General features: G+C 42.5%; 3 protein-coding genes across 3 annotated transcripts in view; 1 reads left to right on the forward strand and 2 right to left on the reverse strand.

Annotated features, from left to right (window-relative positions):
* Nucleotides 1–1061: 1061 nt before the first annotated feature.
* arhgef15b (Rho guanine nucleotide exchange factor 15b) lies at nt 1062–21182 on the forward strand. Its single transcript, XM_005751551.1, has 16 exons — nt 1062–1434; nt 7328–7842; nt 9937–10899; nt 10996–11047; nt 11417–11472; nt 12854–13104; nt 14388–14548; nt 14740–14892; nt 15053–15182; nt 16517–16591; nt 16908–17000; nt 17084–17238; nt 17880–18047; nt 19595–19680; nt 19770–19874; nt 20191–21182. Exons 2-16 carry the CDS (start codon nt 7431–7433, stop codon nt 20358–20360), a joined length of 3030 nt encoding a protein of 1009 aa, XP_005751608.1. The 5' UTR covers nt 1062–1434; nt 7328–7430; the 3' UTR covers nt 20361–21182.
* Nucleotides 21183–21322: 140 nt separating this feature from the next.
* Nucleotides 21323–23458, reverse strand: LOC102200814 (uncharacterized). Its single transcript, XM_005751552.1, has 4 exons — nt 23398–23458; nt 23191–23308; nt 23018–23106; nt 21323–21976 (listed from the first exon to the last, which is right to left on the reverse strand). Exons 1-4 carry the CDS (start codon nt 23419–23421, stop codon nt 21323–21325), a joined length of 885 nt encoding a protein of 294 aa, XP_005751609.1. The 5' UTR covers nt 23422–23458.
* Nucleotides 23459–23492: 34 nt separating this feature from the next.
* Nucleotides 23493–24423, reverse strand: part of LOC102201106 (uncharacterized) — a 5939-nt gene continuing 5008 nt past the window's right edge. The window contains exon 12 of the mRNA XM_005751553.1: nt 23493–23531. Within this exon, the coding sequence (XP_005751610.1) occupies nt 23493–23531 (39 nt within the window). The remainder of the gene's footprint in view (nt 23532–24423) is intronic.

The following is a 24423-nucleotide window of genomic DNA, read 5'->3' on the forward strand; positions in this document are numbered from 1 at the left end:
CACCAGAACGCATTTGGTTGTCAGTGTGCGCAACTGTAAATTTCATTTGAGTTTAATAGTGTTGATTTTGGAGTAGGGGCTTCTTTCTTTGTTTGCCCCCTCTCAGTTCATGACGACGGAAAACTATCGATTGCAGCCGATCATGATCACTAACGAGATCAGGACTCGGTCTTGTTAAGTTAAAAGACTACGCAAGACAATTTTGAGCCTCCGTGGATTAGAGAAAAAACAAACTAAACACAAACAACAACAAATCGGACTACAAGTCAACTCCGGTGTTCCGAAAAGTATAGTATTTGCGAAGAGACTGTCTCAAAATGATGTCATAGGCTAATAGTTCAATCAATATTAATGGCGAATTCAAATTATTAATAAGGGACATTATGCCACCAATTATGTCCTCCACTCCCACCCCAAAACAAACCACTCACCTCACATTATCCGAACCTCAACATGACATGTAAAGCCCACTTTACGTGTTGTGTGGTGCGGCTGGACTGATCGCTCGGACCCAATAATGGACGGTTCATTGCAGTTCAAAAAACAGACACTAGGTGGGGGTAGGAGACCAAAAAAAAGTTCAGGTGCACCTGCTTTCTTGACACCTGTGCTGGTTTTACACCAACACTATCACGCGTAAATAAATCAGAAGTAAAACATTTGCCTTATTTATTTTGGAAGACCAAATATGCGCAAAGTTTCAATAAACGTCCACTAAATATTTTCACAGTAAGAGTCCGATAACAACTAATCCCAATCCAAGTCCAAACACGAAACACAGAGTTTTAGCTAAGGTTAAGGGCATGTTGTGTGACATAGTATCTAATTATATTTTCAGTCATATTTCCATTAGTAAAGGCTAAACCGCTTCAACAGTTGTGCTGGCAATGTTACAATTTCAAACTAAAAAATTTTTTTTGAACCAAGACTGTATATACCCAATATATACATCATATACACACTATATTAATTCGCACAGTTGCTGATTTTGTAGTCATCCCCCACCTTACGTTTTTAAGCCGTAGTTTTATTTTGAAAAACAGTACCGGAAGCTGCAGTTATCTGCTGTTAGCTTGGCAGCAGTAGCTCTCGGGGGCAGCTGCACTCCTTCTTTACCTCTCATATTCTGCTGGTAACAAAGGCGAGACAACAAGAGAGGGGTGATGGGTGCTCAGGCAGCAAGCCTGTCAACAATGAACTGAACTGGTTTTGTTTTTATTGGATATTTGTTGCTAACAGCCTGTCTAACTACCGATTTATTTCTTCTCGTGCGCGAGCCCAGTTTAAAGTTCATTGATGTAGGTGAGCTGTGGACAGGTTTTCAATCCCGAAGCTTTCGATTTTCTTACAAAACATAAGCAGAGTATGTTGGACTTCGAGCACTAAAGCCGAATGACTGAGGAGAAACATTCAGACCCGTCTTCAACAACACTGGTGAGTTTCTGTCTGTGTAATTATATTTTATATGGAGATTTTGTCTATATTTGGCATTTTAACAGGTGCACTTTGCTGGATTCCGCGAGCACCTGTTCCTTCTGTGGAATATGTTGGGATACAGTGACAGTGTTAAACTTAACAGTGGTTATTTTAAAGACTGTATTAGCGCAGAGTTTTCTGTGGTTTTATGCTATCTTTTCAGATTATATTTCAGAGACTGTTATGGACTCATAAGTCCATTAAGTGCTCTAGTCTATAAACAGTGATTGTTTTGTATTCACTACATAAGAAGATTGTTTTTCACAGTAAAATCGTGCTTCTTTGTAGGATCATCCACATCTGGCGGGTCTTAATGTGGGCATTTTTATATAGCCTATTCATAACCTCATGGTAGTATGCTCTCTCCTCATATCAACCAACTCTGTTTCTTTCGATCTCCATGAGAGCCCACCGCGCTGTTTGTGTGTGTATGTTTTCCTTTCTGGCACACCTTTTCCTGTCTCCTCTTCCTGGCCAACGTGGAGCTTCCATCCACATCACAAGTATTGATGCTGCTGAGGTAGAGAGACTCTCTTAAAGCCCCCATACCCAATTTATATACACACTCAATCCATTAGGCTTCAGACCAGATGGCATAATGTGGACAGACACACACACACACACACACACACACACACACACACACAAAACACTGCTAATGGACGTCCTCTCTAAAGGCACTTAAGTATTGTTCTCAAGCTGGATTGATTTAAGGGATGACACTATATCTGATATGTATTGGATTTACAGGATAAATACACTGAGTGAAATGAATGAGTGGCCCACTGACCCAGCCTGAGCATCTGTATGGTCCAGCAGACTGGAGCATGCAGCTATTGAGCTAAACAGGTCAACAGAAATGTACACAAAAGAGATGAAATCTGTTGGCCACTGCTTGAAAGAAAGAAATGTCTGGAACGTGACCTTAAAGTGTGTTGTTTTATCTGCAAGTGCATTAGAGTGGTGTTTTTTTAAACGTCTACACAAGTTCTTTGTGAGCAAACACACCCTCCTGTTAAAGGTTTATAAGTTACTCCTGTGGACGGTGATGATAACTGGAGTGAGATGTGGAAAGACCTGCTTCTACACACACACACACTGCTACAGCTCCTGATGGGTTAATGCTTCTAATTCTGAATTATACCTCAACATATTTCTAAGAACTGTAAAGTACTTAAAAACTCAAAAAAACAAAAAACACATAACGTGACACAGAAACATAAGACAAGGATGGGGTTAGGGGGGTGATTGTGGTGTAGCGCTGTTTGATTTACTTTGTTGAAATGTGAGACTCTTGCTTTTCTGTCTCCTTGTTTAAAGCTTTGCATCGTGTACATGCCCTCCAAACCTGTCTGACTAGCTGGTGCACTCTTTCAGTAACAATTGTCTACTGGTGTTTGTGTGCGGTTGACTTTAGTCAGATTCTGAGTCAAGGAGCTATTATGGTCACAGTGACTTGTCTGTTTGCATGTGTAAGTATAATAAAGATGACAAATATCTTTAAAATGTGGTTTCCCTGAGACAGAACAGCTTATGTATTTCTTACACCAAGCCTTCAATCTTTTATAAAACTGTCGTCAATAGCGGTTTTTGATCGGGCCGACATGGGCGGTTGCGTGGTGGGGGCAGTACCACAGGCATCTCCAAAAGAAGTTGCTCGTACTCGAGCTGCCCCAACATCAGCCAGCGCATTTTGGAGATGGCAGCGGTTTTCTGCTGCCCATTTGCGGGGAGGGCGCCCTCCCCAAAGTAAACTTTATTGTCATCTGCGCTACATACAGTCCAGTATATAGAGAGACGAGGCGACGAGGCTCCAGTTACAGCAGTGCAAGTTAACAAACAATAACTATAAGAAGAGTAAGAAAATAAATATACACTTTAGGCGTAGGGGTAAAGGGATCAATAACAATTTAAAATGTATAATTTACAGTTTGATGATTTAAAGTCTCACACACAACCCGTCGAAAGGGGAGGGTGTGTAAGGTGTAGGTCTATTAGGTTATGTTGTGGTGATCCTCGGGTTGAGGGATGGGTGTTCATACTGGAGTATAAAATTAAAACCAATGGAAGATGGACAAGAAAAGTTCAAATCCATCAGGTGCTCAGTTTAGAAAAAAGAGAAAAGAAGATGCAGGTAAGGAGATGTGTGATTGGATAATGGCAGGTCATCCTGAAACAATCAGAATCAGAATACTTTATTAATCCCTAAGGAAATTATGTGGGTTACAGTTGCTCCAAGAAGAAATTTTAAAAATAGTAACAGTAACAGACTAAACACCAAACAATATTACAGATTTTACACATTTAAGAAATAGCACTAATATATACAGATCACTCAGTTATAAATATCAAGAATTAACAGAGGTGGTTATAAATAAATATCAAGAAAATTGACACGAATATTACAGAGTGGAAAAGAGAGTGTGTAAAAAGGGTCTAACTATTGCAGTTGTTGGAGCTATTTGTTCTTTATTTTTATTATTTTGAAATTAAAGTTTGTTGTTAGTTCACTTATATTTTGGGGTTTATTAACACGTTTATTTGTAGGTTAATATTTGTTTCAATGTTTTGTTTGTTTGGTGTTTACCTTGTTAAATTAGTCAGTAAGAGCTGTAGGACCATTTTGTTTCTATAAATAAAGAGACTGGTATAGGACCAGCATGCCAGAGCAGGAGAAGCAGCAGGAAGGAACAAAAAATGGATCTTGTTATTGTTTGCCAAACTGGATGAATGAACCATAAAAACGCAACCTTCAAGTTTGGACAGTGGACTCCTTTTGCCTGCATACAAAATATTATCTCAGTGCAGCTGTGGCTTGTGGACGTTTAATTGTGGGATGTTTGGTTTGTCAAACAAAGGAATTGCCACTACAGCAGTGTTCACAGTGTGTTAGATGGAGGAGTTGTACAGGGAGATGGCAACGGGCAGGAATGATTTCCTGTGTCGGTCAGTGGTGCTTTTTGGTAATCTCAGTCTCTCACTGAACGTGCTCCTGTGACTAGCCAGTACGTCATGGAGTGGGTGGGAGGTATGATCCATGATTGTCCTTATCTTGGAAAACATCTACCTCTCTGACACCACCCTAACAGAGTCCAGCTCCATCCCCACAACATTACTGGCCTTGTGGATCAGTTCATTTAGTCTGTTGGCATCTGTGACCCTCAACCTGCTGCCCCAGCATGCAACAGCATAGAGGATAGCACTGACCTCAACAGAGATACAACAAGATAACATTAATTAGTAGGGATAGTGAAAACTTCTGTGTACGTTTGCTAGCCACTTGGCTATGATAGTAAACAGTTGACACTGATGTAGCTTACTCAATCAGACTGTGTTCAGCACAATATTAATTAGTCATTGTCAATTGTTGATTTGTCCTATTCTCATTGTCCGATGAATTATAATGGCTGTTTGCAAACTATACACACACTCTCTCTCTCTTTATGTTTGTCTGGTTAAATTCAGTATGGTTCCAACAACAGTTTTTACAGTAAAATATGTTTTACATGTATGTACAATCCTTAATATACATATATACACATAAAATATACAAATATTTTAATGTGGGGAAACATTGCTCAGACTTTTGAGATTTCAGAGAGGCCGAGGTGTGTTATCCTGCTGGAAACAGCTATCAGCGGCACACTGTGGTTATAAAGGACATGGTCAGCAACAATCCTCAGGGAGGCTGTGGTGTTTAAACGATGTTCAGTTGGTACTAAGAGGCAAAGTGTGATAAGAAAATAGCTTCACACCATTAACCCACCAGCATCCTTAACTGTTGATGAGACAGGATGGATCCATTCTTTCGTGTAGTTTACACCAAATTCTGACTTTGAGAGCCAAATGTCAAACCAGAAATCAAGAGTCATGAGACCAGACAGCAAACTTCTAATCTTCTACTTTCCAAATTTGGTAAGCCTGTGTGAACCGTAGCCTCAGCTTTCTGTTCTTAGCTGATAGGACCCAATGTGGTTTTCTGCTGCTGCTTCAAGGTTTTATGTGTTGAGCATTCAAAGTGGCTCTTCTGCATACCTTGGTGTGTAACGAGTGCTTGTTGTTGCCTATCAGGTCGAAGCAGCCTGGGCATTCTCCTCTGACATCAATGAGACATTTTCACTCAGAGCACTGCCGCTGAATATTTTCTGTTTTTTCTGACGTTCTCTGTAAACCCTAGAGATGTCTGTGTGGAAAGAGTAGATCAGCAGTTTCTGAAATATTCAGACCAGCCAGTCTGGCACCAATAACCATGCTACATTCATAGCCACTTAGATCGCCTTTCTTCCTCATTCTGATGCTCAGTTTGGCACAGGGCTGCAGATCATCACAACAAGGAGCACTCCAATAATTAGTATAGTAATTATAGTAATTGAATCTCTTTGATAAGACCCTCACTGTGCAGTACAGTCTTCAAGCCTAAGCTGCTCCTGGAAAGCTGCTCCTCGGTAACCCCAGCTAAAGGTTGTGTCTCTTTCCACTTGTAAACTTGGTGGACTGGTGCTTTAATAATCTGCTAATGCGAAAAGTGAATCGTGATCAGCTGTGCTTAAGGTGACTTATGATCAGTTACTCTTTTGGCTTCCATAAATCTTGTTAAAACTTAACAAGTAATCCATATTTGCTCATCTATGAGTCATTTAAGAGACGCTCCTGCTTACAGCACCACATAGACATGGATTTGTCAGCATTTTAAATGCTCGAGAGATTAACCAGCTAATCAAAAGTGTAATCGCAGAGTTAAAACTGTCTAGAAAATCAGAATGCTTGCAGCTACACGCTCAATTTATTCACCAAAACGATATACAAAGCAGTGCAGAAATAACATGTTTTTCAGGATCTCTGTTCTCTTTTCTTCATGACTCAGTGCATGACTAAGCCTGCTTTGATTTGCTATTGCATCAGTTGTCGCGCACACAAACGGGCACATTAAAAAAAAAAAACATATGGTGAGAGGAATCTGCAGCGTGGACATTTGGTCACCCAGAATGGAAAGGGACTACCACATTGCTGTCATCACGTTTCTTTTTATAGACACTTTTTAAAAAAGCTCTGGTTTATTCGCTTCATTTGAATGACCAGAGTGCTTTGAATATGGAAACTTCCCCGAGTTCCCTCTAGATTAAAAGATTAGGTCCCTGCAGATTTACTGCAGGCGTGACGTCAGGGTGTATGTGTGAGAGACCAACGTTTTCACAACTGTAAAGTACTCCAGTTAACATCCCTAATTAACTTTTTTAAAGTTGAGTAATACACGAGTCATGGTGATATTTGTGAAGGGAGGAAAACACAACTGTCGAGGATGTGCTCATTCTCTGAACACAGATGTGTGTGAGGCTTTTAAGCTGACATGTCAACACGGGAGACGGTCGAGTGGTTGTTGATGCATTAATATTAACTATTAATCAAACTGAACTGGTGTAACTTGATCACATGACCTTGGGGGCTCGTTACACAGATACAGCACACAAAAGAAGAAATGCTTTTTGTATTTCTGCATCTGCACTGCTCCTCTGCACAGAAGCTCTTCTATTTATAGGAAAAGGCCTTGCGTAGCTGCTACTGCCATCAGGTATGCCCAGTATCCCTGTTCTGAAGCCATTAAAACAGCGAATAAACACTGTGCAGTGCAGGATGTTTCTTTAGGAGCAGCTAAAACACTCTCTACCGTCACCATACAGTTGTTGGAAACTAATGAGCTTATTACAGTGTAAAGTTCATTCTCCTCTGTGGCCTTGCAGAGGGGGGGTTTCTACATAAGAACTCAAAGTCCTACTCAGCGCTGGTATTCACATACCGAGTTACGTAACATCGATTTCCTCTCTGTAAACATTTATTTCTTTTTACTCCTCAGGAGATGATGACACGCTCACATTAACATTCACAAAAGCCTGGCCTTTGATAGGTCAGGGCAGGGAGTGAAGCACATCAGAAGAGACGACGTCCTTCCTGCCACCATGTCCGTCCAGGAACCGCCGACATCCACTTCACCCTTCAAACCCGAGGCCAAGCCAAGGCCGGAGATTCCTCCAAAACCACAATGCAGTTCCCCTACTCTTGGAGAGAGGGACAGCAATGTCAGACGCTCTGGAGGGAAGGTCAAGAGGATTGTGAACCAGTTCAGCAAGCAGGAGTCCACTGAAAGGTTGGAACCGGCCACCAATGGTACTGCAGAAGTCAAGCCAGTTAGACAGTCCAAGAGGCCTCCTACGATAAAGCCCAAACCCCGGGTGAGACTGCAGCTTCAGAAGGAGGCAGAGCAGGCAGCGCCGCCGCTCCCTAAGAAGAGGAGCCGCTTGGCGAAGAAACAGAAGGAGCTTGAAGGAGGAGAGGAGGGGGACAGAAGCAGCGTGGAAGGAGGCCGATCAGGTAAAGCTTTGGGAGAAGTATATGGGAGAAATACCTCTATCTTGAGTTTAATTTATTATTTTAATTTGCGTTGATTGGAGTTTAACTGCAGGTTTTGTCACAGATATAAAGATGGTCAGAGTGAAGTAAGGTTAGTGTTTACAAAGAAGCAGAAACGCATTCTTAATGCAGTTTCACACCAAAAGCAAGTGTCACCTGATTTACTAGAAACTAAACGTGTTTAAACCTTTACCTCCAATTTAAAAAATCTCTTGCAACAGCTGGTCAAAGATCAGATGACAGCAGTAATTGTTTTATCTTGTGATGTTATGATTTCCTGTCTTTATGTCCCTTCACACACACAGTTAGCATAATTAGGCTAGTTTCACAGACTTAGTGTAGCATAAGATCACACATGAATTATTAGACATTTTGTCTGATGCAAAAATTGTGTGTGTGTGTGTGTGTGTGTGTGTGCGTGCATTTAAAGACCTTGGCATATGAGTGTTAAATGTGTAACGTCAAATGTGCAGCGTAATCAGTGAGCTCTGAGGTGTGGTTGTGTTTGAATGGTCTGTCCCATAAAAGAAGTCAGTCAGCTGATCGTGTGTGTGTGTGTGTGTGTGTGTGTGCAAAGCAAAAAGTTAGGTGTGCTGTGTTTACTTTTTGTTGGAAAAGACAGAGGGATCTTAGAGGGATCTCTTCCATCTCTATCTCTTTGTTTAAGCTGCAGCGACACTTTTCTTTGGTGTATCATGGTGAAACCCAAAGAAATTAAGTTGCATTGGTACTGATGTGAGATTTGAATTTTCCATTCCAACATACAATATCACTTCCCTTGTTTTGCTTCCTTGTTCAAACAGAAAACATTTAAACATGACCTCACTGAGTCTTTGAGTGAATATAGCTAAAGCGTGCAGTCAAGTTTAAAAATAAATATTCCTGTTAGGGCAGGGGAGGGTCAGAATTTATTCCGGCACACCCCAACAACCACAAGTTTTATCTTTTATTGTCAGCATTAGTAAAAACAAACAAACAAAAGAACCCCAAAACAGGGATTTCATTCATTTTAAAAGATTAAATAAAATGGATCTAAAGCGAAATGATTCTGTTGCAGCACCAGGGCAAAATCTAAAAATATCACAGTATACAATAAATTAAAAGTTAAAATAGAAATGTCACAGGCACATAGTGAGGATCTTCTACTGTGAGATACTTCAACAGTAATAAAAAAAATTAAAATGAGTTTAAGTTGAAGAAGAGTAGATGTTAAAGAAATGTTTAGAGATAATAAGCTCATTTTAAATTGTTTGTATATTTATTGTCTTGCTAGTGATTTGCTAGTGTAAAAATGATTTAAAAAATGGTGATTGGTGAAATTTAATATAACTTGCAACCGGTGCCTCGATTATGTGCTAGTGGCCAATAACCAGTTACAAATCAAATGTGCAGTAAGTGAATCTTTTCTTTTGTGGACGGCTGTTGTGCAGTGTATTGAGCTGAATCAGTATCTGTGTCGGTGCATCTGATAGTTTTGGGGAGATTCCACTCGTTTAACTCTCAGGAAATAAAGGTGGTCCAACACCACCATCGCTGATGTCACCAGCATGGCAAAGTGCGTCAGTGTCCTTAATGGTTTAACTGGAAAGTTACCAAAACTGTCCTTTATTTCCCAGCTTTTTTAGATGCTTACTTGCTGACCCCTTTAACCATCTTTCCAGTTCACCACTCTCTTTCCTCCACCTCCTCCATTTCCTTTTGTCGGTATTGAATTTTCCCCCATGCGATCCTCCAAATGTTTCCATGAATATTTGAAGACGCGTGCTGACTCAACGGTGCAGCATGTGCATGTGAAGCATTTATGGGAAGAGAAGATATGGGGGGGGGGGAAGCAAAGCTCTTAATGAAAGTGTACCTTTCTGTCTGAGGACACAGGAAGTGGGCAGAAAGCAGCCATTCCCACTCATTAGCTCAGTTTTTTTGTGCGTTTGTTTTGTTTTTTAAATTGCAAAATAAGGAAGAAACTAAATATTAGAGAAGTTCACTATGATTTTACTTTCTTCCCCTTTTGAAAACATTTCAAAACAATTCATGTGTTTCTTATGTTTTACGCAGAGCCTGATGGAAAGGAGGTTGAGGTTGAGCTTACTGGAGGAGATAAAGTGGAGGCGGAGCACAGTCATCACACGCCTGTCAGCCCGTGCTGCGCCCCGAACTGCAGCTGCATCTGCCACCTCCAGCGGCCTGGCATGAAACTAATATGGGTGCCCGTGAACGTGGAAGATGTTGGGGAGGAGGGTGGAGAGGAGGATGAGGAAGACTGGGAAGATGAGGAAGTAGAGTTTGTGGATGAAGGGGACAGTGAGGCAGAGCACACAGAGGACACTTTTGCGATTGAGGAGGATGAGGCGTTGAAAAAACAAAAAGCAAAGTTCCACGAGTCGTTGAGTGTTTTGATTGCAGACAATCAGAGGAGGCGTTCGGACCCGGGTCCTCACTTCATTCTTGCCTCGCTTGCTATCACTCGCTCCGGGTCTCCCCCCGTTCCCCCAAAACGTATGCAGTCACCGCAAATTCAGCACACAAGCGCCCAAAATGAAGAAGAGAATATTTACGAGGCCACGCTTCCAATGATTTACCCCACTCCTAAAAACAACGCAGTCGAGTGTAAGGAGCTGGATATTCCTCTAATCAAAGTGTGCAAACTAGGCCGTCGGTCCAAACTGACCAACAGTCTGTCAGATCCCACGTCCGAGTTTCAGAAAGAGGGAGAAACCATAGTGACCCCGGACGAAGTTCCGCCTGCTATCCCCCCGAGGATCCCTTTGAACCAGGACAGTCGTAGCCAAACAATACCCAGGGGCGGCATTCCTCTTCCCATGCCCACACCGGAGGAGGGTCACTTGTTGCGACCCTCCTCCCCCAGTGGCTCCGCCACCACTGGACTGAGCCCTCAGCGAGCCCACACTCCACCTCCACACATTTCCCTCCAACCTCAGAGACTCCCACCACCACCACCAAAGGCAGATCCCAGGAGGCTCAGCACTGCCTCAGCGCAGTCCCTCACACTGAAAAAAGGTCTGAACGAGGATTCTGTGTGCCTGACATGAGCTGTGAATGATGCATACAGGTAATATCTGTTTAACTAAAAACAGCCATGTCTTCTTTTACTAGGGGAGGAGAATGGAGGGAAAGAGGAAGAGAAGGAGGACACAAGCGGAGAAAAGTGAGTCAGCATCTTTACCTTTCCATTTTAAAAGGATATGTGTGGAAATATTTTATATTTTCCTCAGATAAAATTACACAAATATATGCAGTATATTTCCAAAGATGCTCCTAAACAAAGGCGCTTTTCCCTCCTGTTTGAGTAAAACCTGCTAAAAAGTACAATAGGAGGGCTCAAGCTACAAATGGATAAACAGGGTAGAGCACATTTAGAGAAGAGCTAACACAATGTCTTTATATAAGAAAAATAAAGATTTTCACCTGGATTACCCTTTAAACCAGCCTTTATATTATTGAGAGTATTGACAGATTAATAAGGGGGCATTTGTAAGTTGTTAACCCTTTTCTCCAATGTCATGTCCCCTGACAGGAGGAATTCTATCAGGAGGAAGATTGGGTTCATTTTCGACACTCGTCTGCAGGATGGTAAGGCTGACACTCAAAACAAACAAGCCACAACAAGCCCAGATCTATCAACTGTAGCCCTGTTTCCAAAACAAGTCCATAAATGATTCAACTTCTAATAAACATGCCTTTACATTTACAAGAATCCGCTCACAGTCCACTCGTCCTTATCGCCACAGGCTAAATGGTAAAATGGTAAATGGCCTGTATTTATATAGCGCTTTACTAGTCCCTAAGGACCCCAAAGCGCTTTACATATCCAGTCATCACCCCATTCACACACTGGTGATGGCAAGCTACATTGGCTAAAGATGGAAAAAGTGCCAGCATCACTAAAGGGGCAAATTTCACTTGCTGATTGGTCAGGTCACACCTACAGGCATGTGTGGCTGCGCTGAGCAGGGATTTTGCCATCATACCTGAGAGGATTGCTGGATGATGATTTGGGGCAACACTGTGCTGTTTAGTTTTACTTTTTGCATCAGAAACTGCTAAATAAACAAAAAAATTTTGGACGTAGTTTCGTAGGATATTTGCAGACAGTGAAGCTAAGATTAAAAAAAACATTGGAAACATTGGAAAGTCCAGTTGTTCTGATCGTGTCATTGCCTGGCTGTCTTTGTGTACAGTCGGAATTCACTGCCTGTGTCACATTTGTGAATGCGCCGCTAACGCTCAACAGCACATGCAGGTTTTGGAGCAACAAACAAATGCCACCTGCATGACGTCAGACTAAGGAAACTCTTTCTTGTCACCTTGTCACATTCTCCACATACTGAAACTCCAATGCTGGTAAAACATGAGTACAGGTGCTAACAGGATGTGCCTGCAAAACCTTTCACCCACTAAAAAACAGTCCTGATGAACTGTTGAGCAGCTGAAATCCTGTTAGACATTCATTAGACATGCTTCTGTCCCTACAAAAAACAGATTTTGATATGTAGTTCCAGTTAGACAAGCGTTTGCACTGGATACAGGTTTATGTCATTACTAGTATCTTAAATAGGAAACGCATTTGGTGAATTTTACTATGAGCCATAATGTTTGTCTCCATTTAATCAGTTTCTTTGCACATTATCGTCAGTGTGATTGAATCTGATGATATTCATCTGTATTTTCATCGACTCCATTAAGATGTATTGCATGTTGTCCTAATTCCAAAGTACCTGAGGCAGTAGATCATGTACTATATACAGCACTGTCTTATTTGCTCTCACTGAACAAATCACTGATTGTACAAAGTAATTTATTACTTTATTATTTGTCACTCGAATGCATTTTAATGAAAAAGATGCAGTTCTGACATTGTTTTGGCTTTACCTCCCAGCAGGAAGTGATGCTGCTGGGAAACATTTCGCCAAAGAGCGACAGTGACAGTGTTTGACTCTTTTCCCTGTTTCAGAACCTCTCTATCAGACGTACCGGGCTTCTGTCATTACAAAGGAGATCCGGCGCCAGACAGTTTGCCGTAACATCAGCAAAACTAGTGCGGACTATGCTATGGACCACCTCGGTCGTCGCCCTGGAAATGGAGGACCGAGGGGCAGCCCGGTGCCCACACCGGTTCAGAGCACTCTGTGGCAGGAACTCCCAAATGTGCGGGACAGCGGGGTGCTGGAGAATCTCAGCTCTGACCAGTGCAAGTACCAGGAGGTGAGGGAGTGGAGGAGAGGAGATGATAATGCATGGCAGAGAGGCTCCATAAAGACAAATCAATAAAGGCTGAAAGGAGAAATCTGAGATGCAGGATCAAGTTTTCCAACTAATAATATAATGCTTTTACATGAATTAGAATCCATTTAGCCACACTGTCTAACTCATTGCTATTACATCATATTGATTCACCCGGTATGACCATCAGAAAAGCTTTTACAGTTAGTTATAAAGCTGTAGTGCCAGTAACAGAATTTGTAAAGGTAAATAACCTTTGAAGTACTGATACAGGCTTAAATACACCCCTCACTAATATTCAGTGAAATGACAAGCTGCACATTGACTCGACATTTTTGATCGCCATCATCAAGCATCTGGCATCATTCTGGCTGTATATTTGATTACTTCTCTGGGCAGAATTGCTCCATTTAAATTGCTTGCTTTGTGTCATAAATCCGTCTTTTAAGCATAGTCTACATGAGGTCGGGGCATGAAGAATGGCCATGCCAGAGGCGTAATGCTTGTTTGCCTTATCCATCCCAAAACCAGTCTGATGTGTGTTTGGGATCATCCTCTTAAAGCACCCAGCTGTGTCCAAGTTTCAAGTATCTAGCTGTTGATTTGAGGTGAAGTTGAAGAATTTGGAGGTAGCCCTTTTTCCATTATTCGAGCCACTTTATGCAATATACTGGTACCACTGGCAGCAGAGCAGCCGCAGAGCTTGATGCTACCACCACCATGCTTACCATGCTCAACAGCTGATGCAGTGTTCTCAGGTTTAAACTCCTCATCTTTGCTCCTCCAAACATTCCTCTTGTCATCGTGGCCAAATAGTTCAGTCTTGGTCTCCGTGTATTATCCATGTATTTGTAAATTTCATTTTGGAGCGGAAACATATTTTTTGGTCGACACCCTCTCAGTTCATGGTGAAACTGGCTTCACTGTGGACAGGATGCTGGTGTTCAGCAGTTTCCAGTTCCTCACAGGCTTGAGCCTTGGTGGTTCCTGGGTGGTTCTTGCTTATCAGTTTCTTCTGATCTGAGGCTGACAGTTTGTGTATTCTTCCAGACGTTTGCTGACACATCCATACATTTGTTTGAAATGATGATCTTGGATTTTAGTTGTTTATAAATAGCTCCCAAGAGCCCTTCACAACCTGTGTAACTCTTCTTATTTAAAAAAAAAATCATATATAAATCATAAATATTTCCTGCAGTTATCCTGCTTTTTGTGTCATCTTGGTTTCCTTTAATGTGCGGCTTTGTTCACCTTCTTCCTGACAGAGTATGTTTGAGGTCCTGACATCAGAGGCCTCTTACTTGCGATCTCTTCATGTTCTGACTGAACATTTCATGGAGAGCCGGGAGCTGGAAGAGACGATGATCATCAGAGACAGGAAGACCCTCTTCTCCAACATCCTGAGGATCCGTGAAGTCAGCGAGAGGTGAGGGAAAAAAAGGGTGAAGGGAGATAAGGAAAAAACAGAAACTCCAAAGTGATTTATGATGTGAAGTGCTGCAAGGTCACTTGTTGAAGATGAAACTGGGACAGGAATGTAAAGCTTGTTCTTTATGGTTCAACAGGCTTGTGCACAGTTTTCTGCAAGTTCTGAAAATTTGTTATCTGACTCAACAGATTCTTGAAAGACTTGGAGGACCGCATATTTCAGGACGTGGTGTTCTCTGACATTTGTGATATAATCAACTACCATGCCCAGCACAACTTCCCCGCCTACATTGACTACGTACGCAACCAGATCTACCAGGAAAAGATGTTCACTGAGCTCATGTAAGCAACCAGAGTTTCACTTGAATCAGGTTCAAACCCTCTGAGAATTTCCGTAGCAACTATGAGAAAAGATTGTAAGTAGTGCAGGCTGGCAGGGTACCAACTGTCTCAACTGGAGACAAAGTCTTACCTTATCTTTACTTTTGTGGTGTATTTACAGGAAGAGCAACCTGCAGTTCAGTGCAGTAATCACTCGTCTCCAAGAGTCGCCTCAGTGCCAGCGGCTGCCCTTCATGTCTTTCTTGCTACTGCCGTTCCAGCGAATAACACGCATCAAAATGCTCATTGAGGTGTGCAGCATCACCCAGTTTTCACTCTCTATGCCTTAGCATATGTCACTGGTCACTTTATTAGGTACACCTGTTCCACTGTTAGTTAACATAAGTTCTGTAATTGCAGCCAATCCCCAACTCTCTGTCAACAGTATTCAGGGCCATTGATCAGTGCTCATGACACATACATATTAATGATCAATTCACTTTGATGAGTGATGAAAGGTTTCTATAGAAATATCCACATGATCAGAATCATCTTTCTGGGCTTAACTTCAAATATCTAATCAGCCAATCACAGGGAGACAACTCGGTTCAAACAGAACACCAAAGTAGGGAAGAAAGATGATTAGAGCGACTTTGAACGTGGCATGTTTCTTGGTGCCAGACAAGCCTGGTCAGAAACTGCTGATTTTTTTGGGATTTTTTCCCCACAAAATAATAACTGAGATAACATCTCAATACAACCAAGGTATGCAGAAGAGCATGTCTGAACAAACGAGCAGATGGGCTCAAGCAGCAGAAGACTGCACCAGGTGCCGCTCCTGTCACCTGATAACAGGAAACTAAGGCTACAATTTGTCTGGGCTCAATATTAAACAACAGAAGATGAGAGAAATGTTCCAGGCTTGATAAATCTCAATTTCTGCTGCAACATTCAAAACAACATAAACACAGTTGTATAAATATTTCAGGATTCACAGTCACCAGATGTCAACCAGTAGAGCACCGTTAGGACACCTAGAGATTAACATCATGGATGTGCAGCAGACAAATCTGCAGCAACTATGTGACACTGTCATGTCAACATGGACCAAAATCTCTGAGGAATGTTTCCAGCACCTTGTTGAATCTATGTCACAAGTAACTAAGCCAGGTCTGAAGGCAAACTGGAGTCAAACCTGGTACTAGTGAAGCCCTTACTAACTAGGTGGCAGGTGAGTGCATGTTTAGGCCACAGAGTGACAAATTGGTTATTTGCTTCTGCTTCTCTCCTGAGAGGAAAAAGCTCAGCAACTCACAGATGAGTGACAGCCTTTGTAAACTTTACGTGCTTTACTTAAGTGCCAAACAAAACGCCACAGTACATTGTGCATAGCTGACCCGTCTCTCCTGAGGGTCAGTGAAAGGCAATAGCATGAGTTCATCACGGTGTTCGGATGTGTGGAATGCCCTCATTCCAGCGTAATCTTACACACTCTAGCCTTCGCTGATCCTTTAACCTATAAGCAAACACACAGACTCACCTCGCCCCAGTTTCACAACCTTGCTTGTGTTTTGGTGGAAAAATGTCTCCTGGTAATGTTGTTTGTCTGTTTGCAGAAATAGAAAGTTGTTGTTTGTTGTTTCAGAACATCCTGAAGAGAACAAAAGAGGGGACGAAAGAGGAGCAGACAGCCTCAAAGGCTTTGGCCTCTGTGTCCAAGGTAAACACGCCTCACTCCTCAACCGCCCTTCCGCCTGCAAATGCGGCATATTTGAGTCTAAAGTGTGCCGTATGCTTCTGGAAATTAGATGTCAGCTATTGTCTGAATGAAGGATTTCCTACTGAATCAACTCAGTGAGTCACAGGTGCCATTGAGGGCAGTGGCAGGCTGAGATTAGGTTTATTAAAAGAGCCAGAGGAATAAACTTGATACTCCCAGTGAGACACACGGTTTTATACAAGGATGGTTGAAAGGAGGTTTTTTTAAGTGTGAAAATAAAAGGGATCTGCTAACCGATTTCATCATTTTGTTTCAGATCATTGATGTGTGTAACACAGAGGTGGGAAAGATGAAACAGATGGAGGAGCTGATTCATATCTCTAAGACACTGGAGTTTGACAAGCTCAAGGTAACGGCAGTGTTGACGTTTGTATTCAGCTTATGTGATCTCTTTTATTTTGAAGAGTCGTAAATGCCACCTGTCCTCTTCAGGCCATCCCCATCATCTCCCAGACTCGATATCTGGAGAAAAAGGGAGAGCTCCAGGAAATGTCCAAAGGAGCGACTCTCTTCAACATGAGGGCAAAGTTCACTCCCGTCTACTTCTTCCTGTTCAACGACCTGCTCGTCATCGCTGCCAAAAAGGGGTTAGGTTCAAAAACAAAACTGACACAACATAAAATGCTCTTAATTTGTTGACCCATCTTTGATGCATCATTGATTCGTTCTGTTAGATTCTGATTAGAATTGAAAGCGTACACTGAATTTTTCAGATGTTGTACACATCATGCATTCAGTCCCTTTACAGCTTAATAAATGCATCTTTCTGCTTCTGTGACAACAGCTACATAAATTTGCTTGATGTCAGTGGATATCAAAGCCTATCTGTAAACTGGAGATATTTACTAGCCTCAGCTTTATGCACTAATTCAGAATTATACATTTTGGTTAATCATTAAACACTGTGAGGGTGGTCTCTGCCTATGCAGCTACCCTTGGAAAAGCCCAGAAACTATTCTAATACTTGCCAAACTATTACATCTTTATTGATATATAGTGAGCTCATTACAGGGGAGGTCGCCGAATGTCGTCTTTATGGGGAAAGAGTTAAATCTGTGTCATCACTCGTTTAAATAACTCCAACTCCCTAAAATTTAAGGGAAGGTGGTGCCAAAGGTGCTAGACGTTAAGAGTATACACAGCATGCGATATACCTGCTTCCTGCTAGACCCGTTTTCCTTCTCATATTTTTCTTGTAATCAGCTTTTGTCTACATTGTCTCAAACAGCGCGGAGCGTTTTGTGGTGCTCGACCATGCCCATCGCTCTCTGGTGCAAGTGCAGCCAATAGAGGAAAGCGGGACCAGTGGGAGCCCCTTCGAACACTGCTTCAATCTCACGCTGCTGGAAAACCACCAGGGACGCCTGTTTGAGCGGCTCATCAAAGCTTCCTCTCAGTGAGTGGTCGCGCGTGTGTGTGAACAGCATGTGCTTGACTCTAACATCTGCAGTATGTTGAATGAAAATAAGGGAAAAACTAGACATGAAGTCAAAGTCCAATTCAAGTAGTTCATGCTCTTTACATAGAAGCAGCATGAATCGGCTAATTTGACTCATGTAAAAGAAACATTTAATTTCCTAAAAGGAAAAATTGTAGATGAACTGCGAGTTACTCAAAGGTTACGTGAGATGGAAATGAGAAATTAGATCCACCAAGAAACAGTTCTGGCCTAAAAGTGTAACTAGATTACACTCCTGCCTGGCCACTCCTTGAAAATGTTGCCCTGGATGAACAGCTGTTCTGACTTTCAAAGTAAAAGCTTACGAGCACAAAGAAAAACATTCACACTACATTAAAAATTAAGTGAAATTATGAACCAAATACAACAAACGCATGTGCAAAGTCCTGCCCCCCTGATTCATGCCTGGGAGCCAGTTTGGAGAGCATACAAGCTGACGTCCTGGATGTTGACAGACTTGCTACAACCGGCTTACAGGGAAGTTAAACATGGGAAAAAAAGGATGTTTGTCATTTCAAACAATTTTCATTGTGATGTTTGTTTATTATATGCATGGTTGGCAAGGTATCATGTGTCTTAATTGCCCCTTGAGGATAAATATGGTCTTTTTGACTTTGACTTGATGACAACATGATCTGACGGAAACATTGTTAGGATGTTTTTGCAGGTTATAAAATATCCCCAGTGTTAGGTGATCCAGAGCAATCAAAAACATGTCCAGGATGTGATTGAGGCCAGAGAATCCATAATGCTCTATGCAAAACATTTTCTCTGTTAAACATTTTGAGGATGTGTTGTTGGTGAGTTAGGTGACATAGTTTTCCTCTAACACCATCACAGTAAAATGCAAATATCGGTCACTATGCTAATAGTATAATGTGTGACTCCAGGGAATAAATCCTTCAAATTTAGTACTTAGGCCAAAAACATCTAATGTCGATCCATTCGTGTATCCACTTCTGCTTATCCAACTCGGGGTTGCAGTTAGGCTGAAGCCTGTCTGAGCCGTCATAGGGTGAGAGTTGGAGAGCACCCAGTACAGTGGTTAGCGCTGTACAGCACAGTAAAAAGGTCCCTGGCGTCCTGCGTGTTCGCCTTGTGTCTGTCTGAGTTCTCTCTGGTATTTCCAGCTTCCTCCCACAGTCCAAACACACGCCTGTTTGTGTAACTGGTAGTTTTGGCGACGTATCAAGGTGAAACTCAAGATCTCTTGACCAAACCATTATAAAAGTGATTTGCTAAACTTAAATGAACCTAAATATAATGCTGGGAACATTTTCCAGAGATGTGCCAAAATGCAATGTGAGGATTTTTAGATTCAGAAGACTGTGGGACACGTTGAGCTTTAGAAACGGGTTGCTATGGTTTTCTGTTGACCTCCTCTTCTCCGCACACCTCGAAGGAGGTGAAAACTCTTCCTACTGTTACATCAGGAATTACACGTCACTGGTATGAGACTAAACTGTGGCCGTCTCCATCAACAGGTCGGACATGGACAGGTGGATGGCAGCTTTCCCCAACACGGCCAACCAAGAGAGAGATGATAAGGAAGTGATTTACGAGGACTGGGGTGAGGACAAGCGCATACAAAATTCACACACACCGAGTGTTATGCGAGTTATGAAAGTTTACAATTTTATATGTGTCTGTGGATGGCAGACTGTCCTCAGGTGCAGTGCGTGGAGCAGTACATCGCCCAGCAAGCCGACGAGCTCAGCCTGGAGCCCACTGAGATCATCAACGTCATCCGCAAAACCAACGAGGGTAAGAGCATCGGGTGGGAAACGTTTATCTTTAGAAAACAAGCTGTGGCAGCTGAAACCGAAACTAATTATTATTATTAACATTTGTTACACAGAAAAAGTTACATGTACTAACATGACTTTGTATCACCTCCCTGGACTCTGCTTGTTTATATGCCTCCATCCTCCAACCCTCGCTTTAGCAGTTTATTTGCTTTGACTTTCTTGCATGAATGACGCAGAAACCGCCAATATCTCCCCCTTCCCTTGTTTGTCCTCTCCCCACTCTCCTCCCCCTCCTCCCCTCTCTTTTTTTTTTCTCCCTCCCCCCCGAATAGGCTTGTACGAAGGAACCCGCCTGTCGGACGGTCAGAAGGGCTGGTTCCCCGTAGCGAATGTCATCGAGATCACAAACGAACACGTGAGGAGGAGGAACCTCCGGGAGCGCTACAGAGTCATGCAAGCAGCGACTTTGGTTGCAAACAGCAAGACCCGCACGCTTCAGTAGATGTTTACAGTAAATGACGTGGACACTTTTGAGAAAGACAGTTACTCAGGGACTGTGCCACGTGAGCTGCCAGTTTCTAGCAAACAGGAAACGAAAGGTAAAAGCAGAAGGGCGACCACGACGAGACGGCGGACACACACTCGAGCTGCTGCAGCATGTGCTACTTCAGCAGAAGAAACAGAAAGTATGTGACAGCAGAGGATTAGCTTACATATCTCCCTAACTGCAAGGATCCACCTCTTCCTGTTTTCCGTGCAGCCCCACGCCAACACTTCTTCACAGACTGCTGTGCCAAACTCACATGCCAGTCATTCGTGGCATTGTTCAAACGCTCGTACGCTCAGACAGGAGCTGGGTGTTGGCTGGAAACATTGTTTAGTTGTCAATACACAAACAATGCCCTGTTTTTTTTTTAGTGCTATGTGACACTTGGTTGGCCGGATTAGAGAACAGAAGGAGTCTTAAAAAAACACAAAAAACCCCCAAATGCATCTCAGCTGAAAGATGTTAACGTTTTAAAATTTCACCAGAAAACAGACATAAAATCAGGAAGTGCCTTTTAATTGAAAACAGAAGTACACAATTGTGAAGTACGGGGTTTATGCTTTCAGCATGTGCAAACTGTGCTTGAACTTTGTTTTTTATGTTTTTAGTAGTTGTGCTTTTGACTAGCTTGTTAGCTTGTCCACCACTGTGGAGTGGTGCTGTAGCTCCCCCTGCAGGGCATCAGGAAATGGGGTCTGGTCTGTATAGTATGTTGTAAATTACAACAGGGTGATTCTCCTTCAGGACATATTTTAATAAAACCTTTTGTCTTTTTAACTGGCTCTTTGTTTCTCAGTAACGTTTACTGAACATTATAAAGTTCTCGTCTGTCAGAGGAACCTGTGCAAAATCCAAAACTGGGTAAAGTGCAAATACAATGCTCAAACACAAGAGCCGAGAACAGAAATATTGAGCAGTCACTGTGTGATATCAACATCCACAAGGCTCAGGAGCATGTCCACGGCATCGCCCTCCAAATCTGAGAGCCTCTGTTCCTTTGCTTCCATAAACCCTTCAAAGACACTCACTTTGGTCTTGATCACTGGGGATGTCTTCAGGGGAACGGCGCTACTTCCTAATGCAAGTGGAGCTTCAGCTTCCTGGTGTGTTTGAGGGCTTGGGCATAGCAGAGGACCGGGAGGAGTGTTTGCTGTTTCATTTCGGTTTTGGGCCTTCAACAAGTCAACATAATTTAGTTTTAATTGACTCGAGAGAGTGTCAGCGACTTCAAGCTCTGCATCTGACCAAACCGTTCCCTCTATCAGTGCACCACGAGCAGGTTTGTACCCCTCCTCACCATCCTTGGCACAAGGATGACTGAGGTTTGAGTCATCGTCCATTTGGTAGTGCAGTTTCAGCAGGTTAGTAACGGCCTGGTCCTCTTCCTGTGTAAGCTGGAGGACAACCTGCCTTGGCTGGACCTGAGGGTGAATGGTTTGTGTTCTCCAAGTGGGGCTACCCAGATCTCTAGTGGGGTGTGGTCCTGATCTGAATGGGTCTGGGCGGTTTGGTGGGGCCAGGCAGGCGGACATGATGGGTCGTGGCGTGTTGAGCTGCAAGCAATCAAATACCTGAGAGAAATGAGATGAAAGAAAGAACAGCTGTGTGTCGCTCCAATAACAACACATCATTTGTTCCCATTCCTTTTGCACCTTTCACTGAATCAAGTAGTGATAACTCGGACAGGCATCAAATAGTATTTTGGCACCAGGGTGTCCTTAAAAGAGAGGAAAATTAGCAAGTGGAGCATGAAATAGCAAGAGTCAGGCCTGAAAAAACTATCTACAGCAGATGAACAATATCTGAACCTCGTGTCTTTAAGAATCAGGCGATAAACATCCAACAAAGACATAACACACATCTACTGTTCACTGAAGCATCATCAGAAATGGCCTAAGTGGAAGGCTGGCTGTCAAGAAGCCATTCATAATGAAGAGAAACGGATAAAACGGAAGAACTGCACTGATGGAGGGATGAATCCAATGTGAAACTTTCAGTTCAAATTGTTAATAATGCGAGGAGAGAGGTACGACAATAAGTGTCTACAGCCATTTGTAAAACATGGTGGAAGCCTGTCATGCAGTCGCATCACAATACACCAGCACAAAAACTGACTGAACGACTCAAAGAGCAACTAAAAGAAAACACAATTATCATGAAGCGTTTGATGTGTGCATTTTTCTATGTGGCCTAAATGAACACTCTGTTATTAAAACGCTGACACACTGGACTCTTTCCTGTAACCACACAGCGATTATGAAATCTGATTTATATGATAAGTTAATTTCCACAGGATGGTACTTCAGTTTGTGGATGCATTGAGTAGAGGATGATGGGTAAACAGAGGTGGAGGCAAAATGTAGTTTACAAAAGACCAACAATATTTTTCAAAGTTATCTGAGAGTGAAGTCTTGATGACAGACTCTGACAGAGCATTTAGTTATACTTAAGCTGTGGTATTGTTGTATGGGACTCTGGCCCCTGGAAAGCCATACAAGTCTTTATTTGGGCATGCAGGAACTAATCCTTAGAAAATGAATGAGTATGAAAAATGGAGCTTCTCCACAACAGTGTGTTTTGTTGGTGCAATTATGAAATGGTCTCTCACTCACCTTTAACCCACTGAGTCTATTGGGGATCCTCCTGCCACAGCACATGGTGGGGTCAGTGTAGAAGAACTCTGCGGGCGTGGTGGGGTGAGCTGGGGAGAAATCAGGGAGTCCTCTCAGAGGTTGAGCAGCTGGATGAAGCTCCCCTTGAGCCGGTTTAGGTAAAAGTGACTCACCTGTTTGAGCGTTTTCTTGACTGTGGCGTGGGAGGCCTGCGGCCCTGTACAGCGGCAGGAAGGAGGGGTGGTACAGGGTCCTGTTGGACAGAGGGGGCAGGACCGTCTTCCTGGGTGTCTGATGGAGGACGGACGATGAAATCACCACCGCTGACCCGCAGGACCTGCGCATGCAGTCCAAGTGAGCTAAAGAGTGATGTCACTCACCGATAAATGCTCCTCGCTGTTCATGGTGGTTCAGCTGTGTTGCTCGAGAGGTAAGGGTAGCATCTAACTACTAACTACTCATAAACTTAACTTGTTTATGCGGCGTTAAAAGTCGGGGTAGCGACACCTGCTGACTGACGTATGAAACGCAGTGTGACTGCATATATGTATTTCCGGTCATGCGCTTATTAATATTTGTAAAAATTAAAATTAAAAAATGCAGACAGCAGATTACAGGGATGTAACACCAGCATGTGTAAAAACACTGCTTTGATTTTGCTACCCCATTTGATTTCCACGCTATGTTCGGGAAAATTTCTCTAGATCCACACCTGTGCACCCCATCTGCTTCAAGGTTGGACTTGTGCATTTAGAGACACTCCTCTACATACCTTGGTTGTAACTGATGGTTACTAGAATTATTGATGCCTTCTTATCAACTTGAAGCAGTCCGACCTCTCCTCTGAGACTTTCAGCGAGAGAACCCTGCTTCTCACTGAATTCTCTTTAATACCAGTCGCTTAAACCCTACGGATAGTTGTGTGATACAATCCCAATAAATCAGCAGTTTCTGAAGCAGACCAGCACCATGCCATGTTCAAATGAATTTAAATCACCTGTCCTCAGTCTGTTGCTCAGTTTAAACTATCATGCTGACCTTGTTTACATGTCCAAATGCTTTCATGTGACTGGCTGACTGAGGTACACTTCTCGCTGAAGTGTACTAGTCTGTAAGTTCACTACCTTTGCATTCTACTCTTTCCCAAGCTTCTCACTCTTTAATATATTTAGACCAAGATTCAAGTTTTCCTGAATATTAGGGTGAGAAAAAAAAATTAAACGTTGGAGCCATAATTAGTCATTTCTACCCCTTTTTTATGACCATGAGTTCCTTACAATGAAATCTCGACACTTACATCCGGTGTCAGAAACAGTCAAAAATGATGCAAAGTACACAGTAGTAAAGCTCTACGAGACAAATAATTTCAAAGTCAGCTTTAATGCAGTTTTGTCCCATTTAAAATA

The sequence above is a fragment of the Pundamilia nyererei genome, unplaced genomic scaffold (genome assembly GCF_000239375.1).
Source record: "Pundamilia nyererei isolate P.nyererei 1_Seehausen unplaced genomic scaffold, PunNye1.0 scaffold00315, whole genome shotgun sequence".
Classification (NCBI taxonomy): Eukaryota; Metazoa; Chordata; class Actinopteri; order Cichliformes; family Cichlidae; genus Pundamilia; species Pundamilia nyererei.

Coding starts and splice junctions, on each gene's coding strand:
- arhgef15b (XM_005751551.1), top strand. CDS start 7,431: ATGTCCGTCCAGGAACCGCCGACATCCACTTCACCCTTCAAACCCGAG. Junction 11,048..11,416: donor GAGGACACAAGCGGAGAAAA/GTGAGTCAGCAT, acceptor GTCCCCTGACAG/GAGGAATTCTATCAGGAGGA. Junction 19,875..20,190: donor CATCCGCAAAACCAACGAGG/GTAAGAGCATCG, acceptor CCCCCCGAATAG/GCTTGTACGAAGGAACCCGC.
- LOC102200814 (XM_005751552.1), bottom strand. CDS start 23,421: ATGAACAGCGAGGAGCATTTATCG. Junction 23,309..23,397: donor ACAGCGAGGAGCATTTATCG/GTGAGTGACATC, acceptor GTCCTCCATCAG/ACACCCAGGAAGACGGTCCT. Junction 23,107..23,190: donor TCAAGAAAACGCTCAAACAG/GTGAGTCACTTT, acceptor ATTTCTCCCCAG/CTCACCCCACCACGCCCGCA.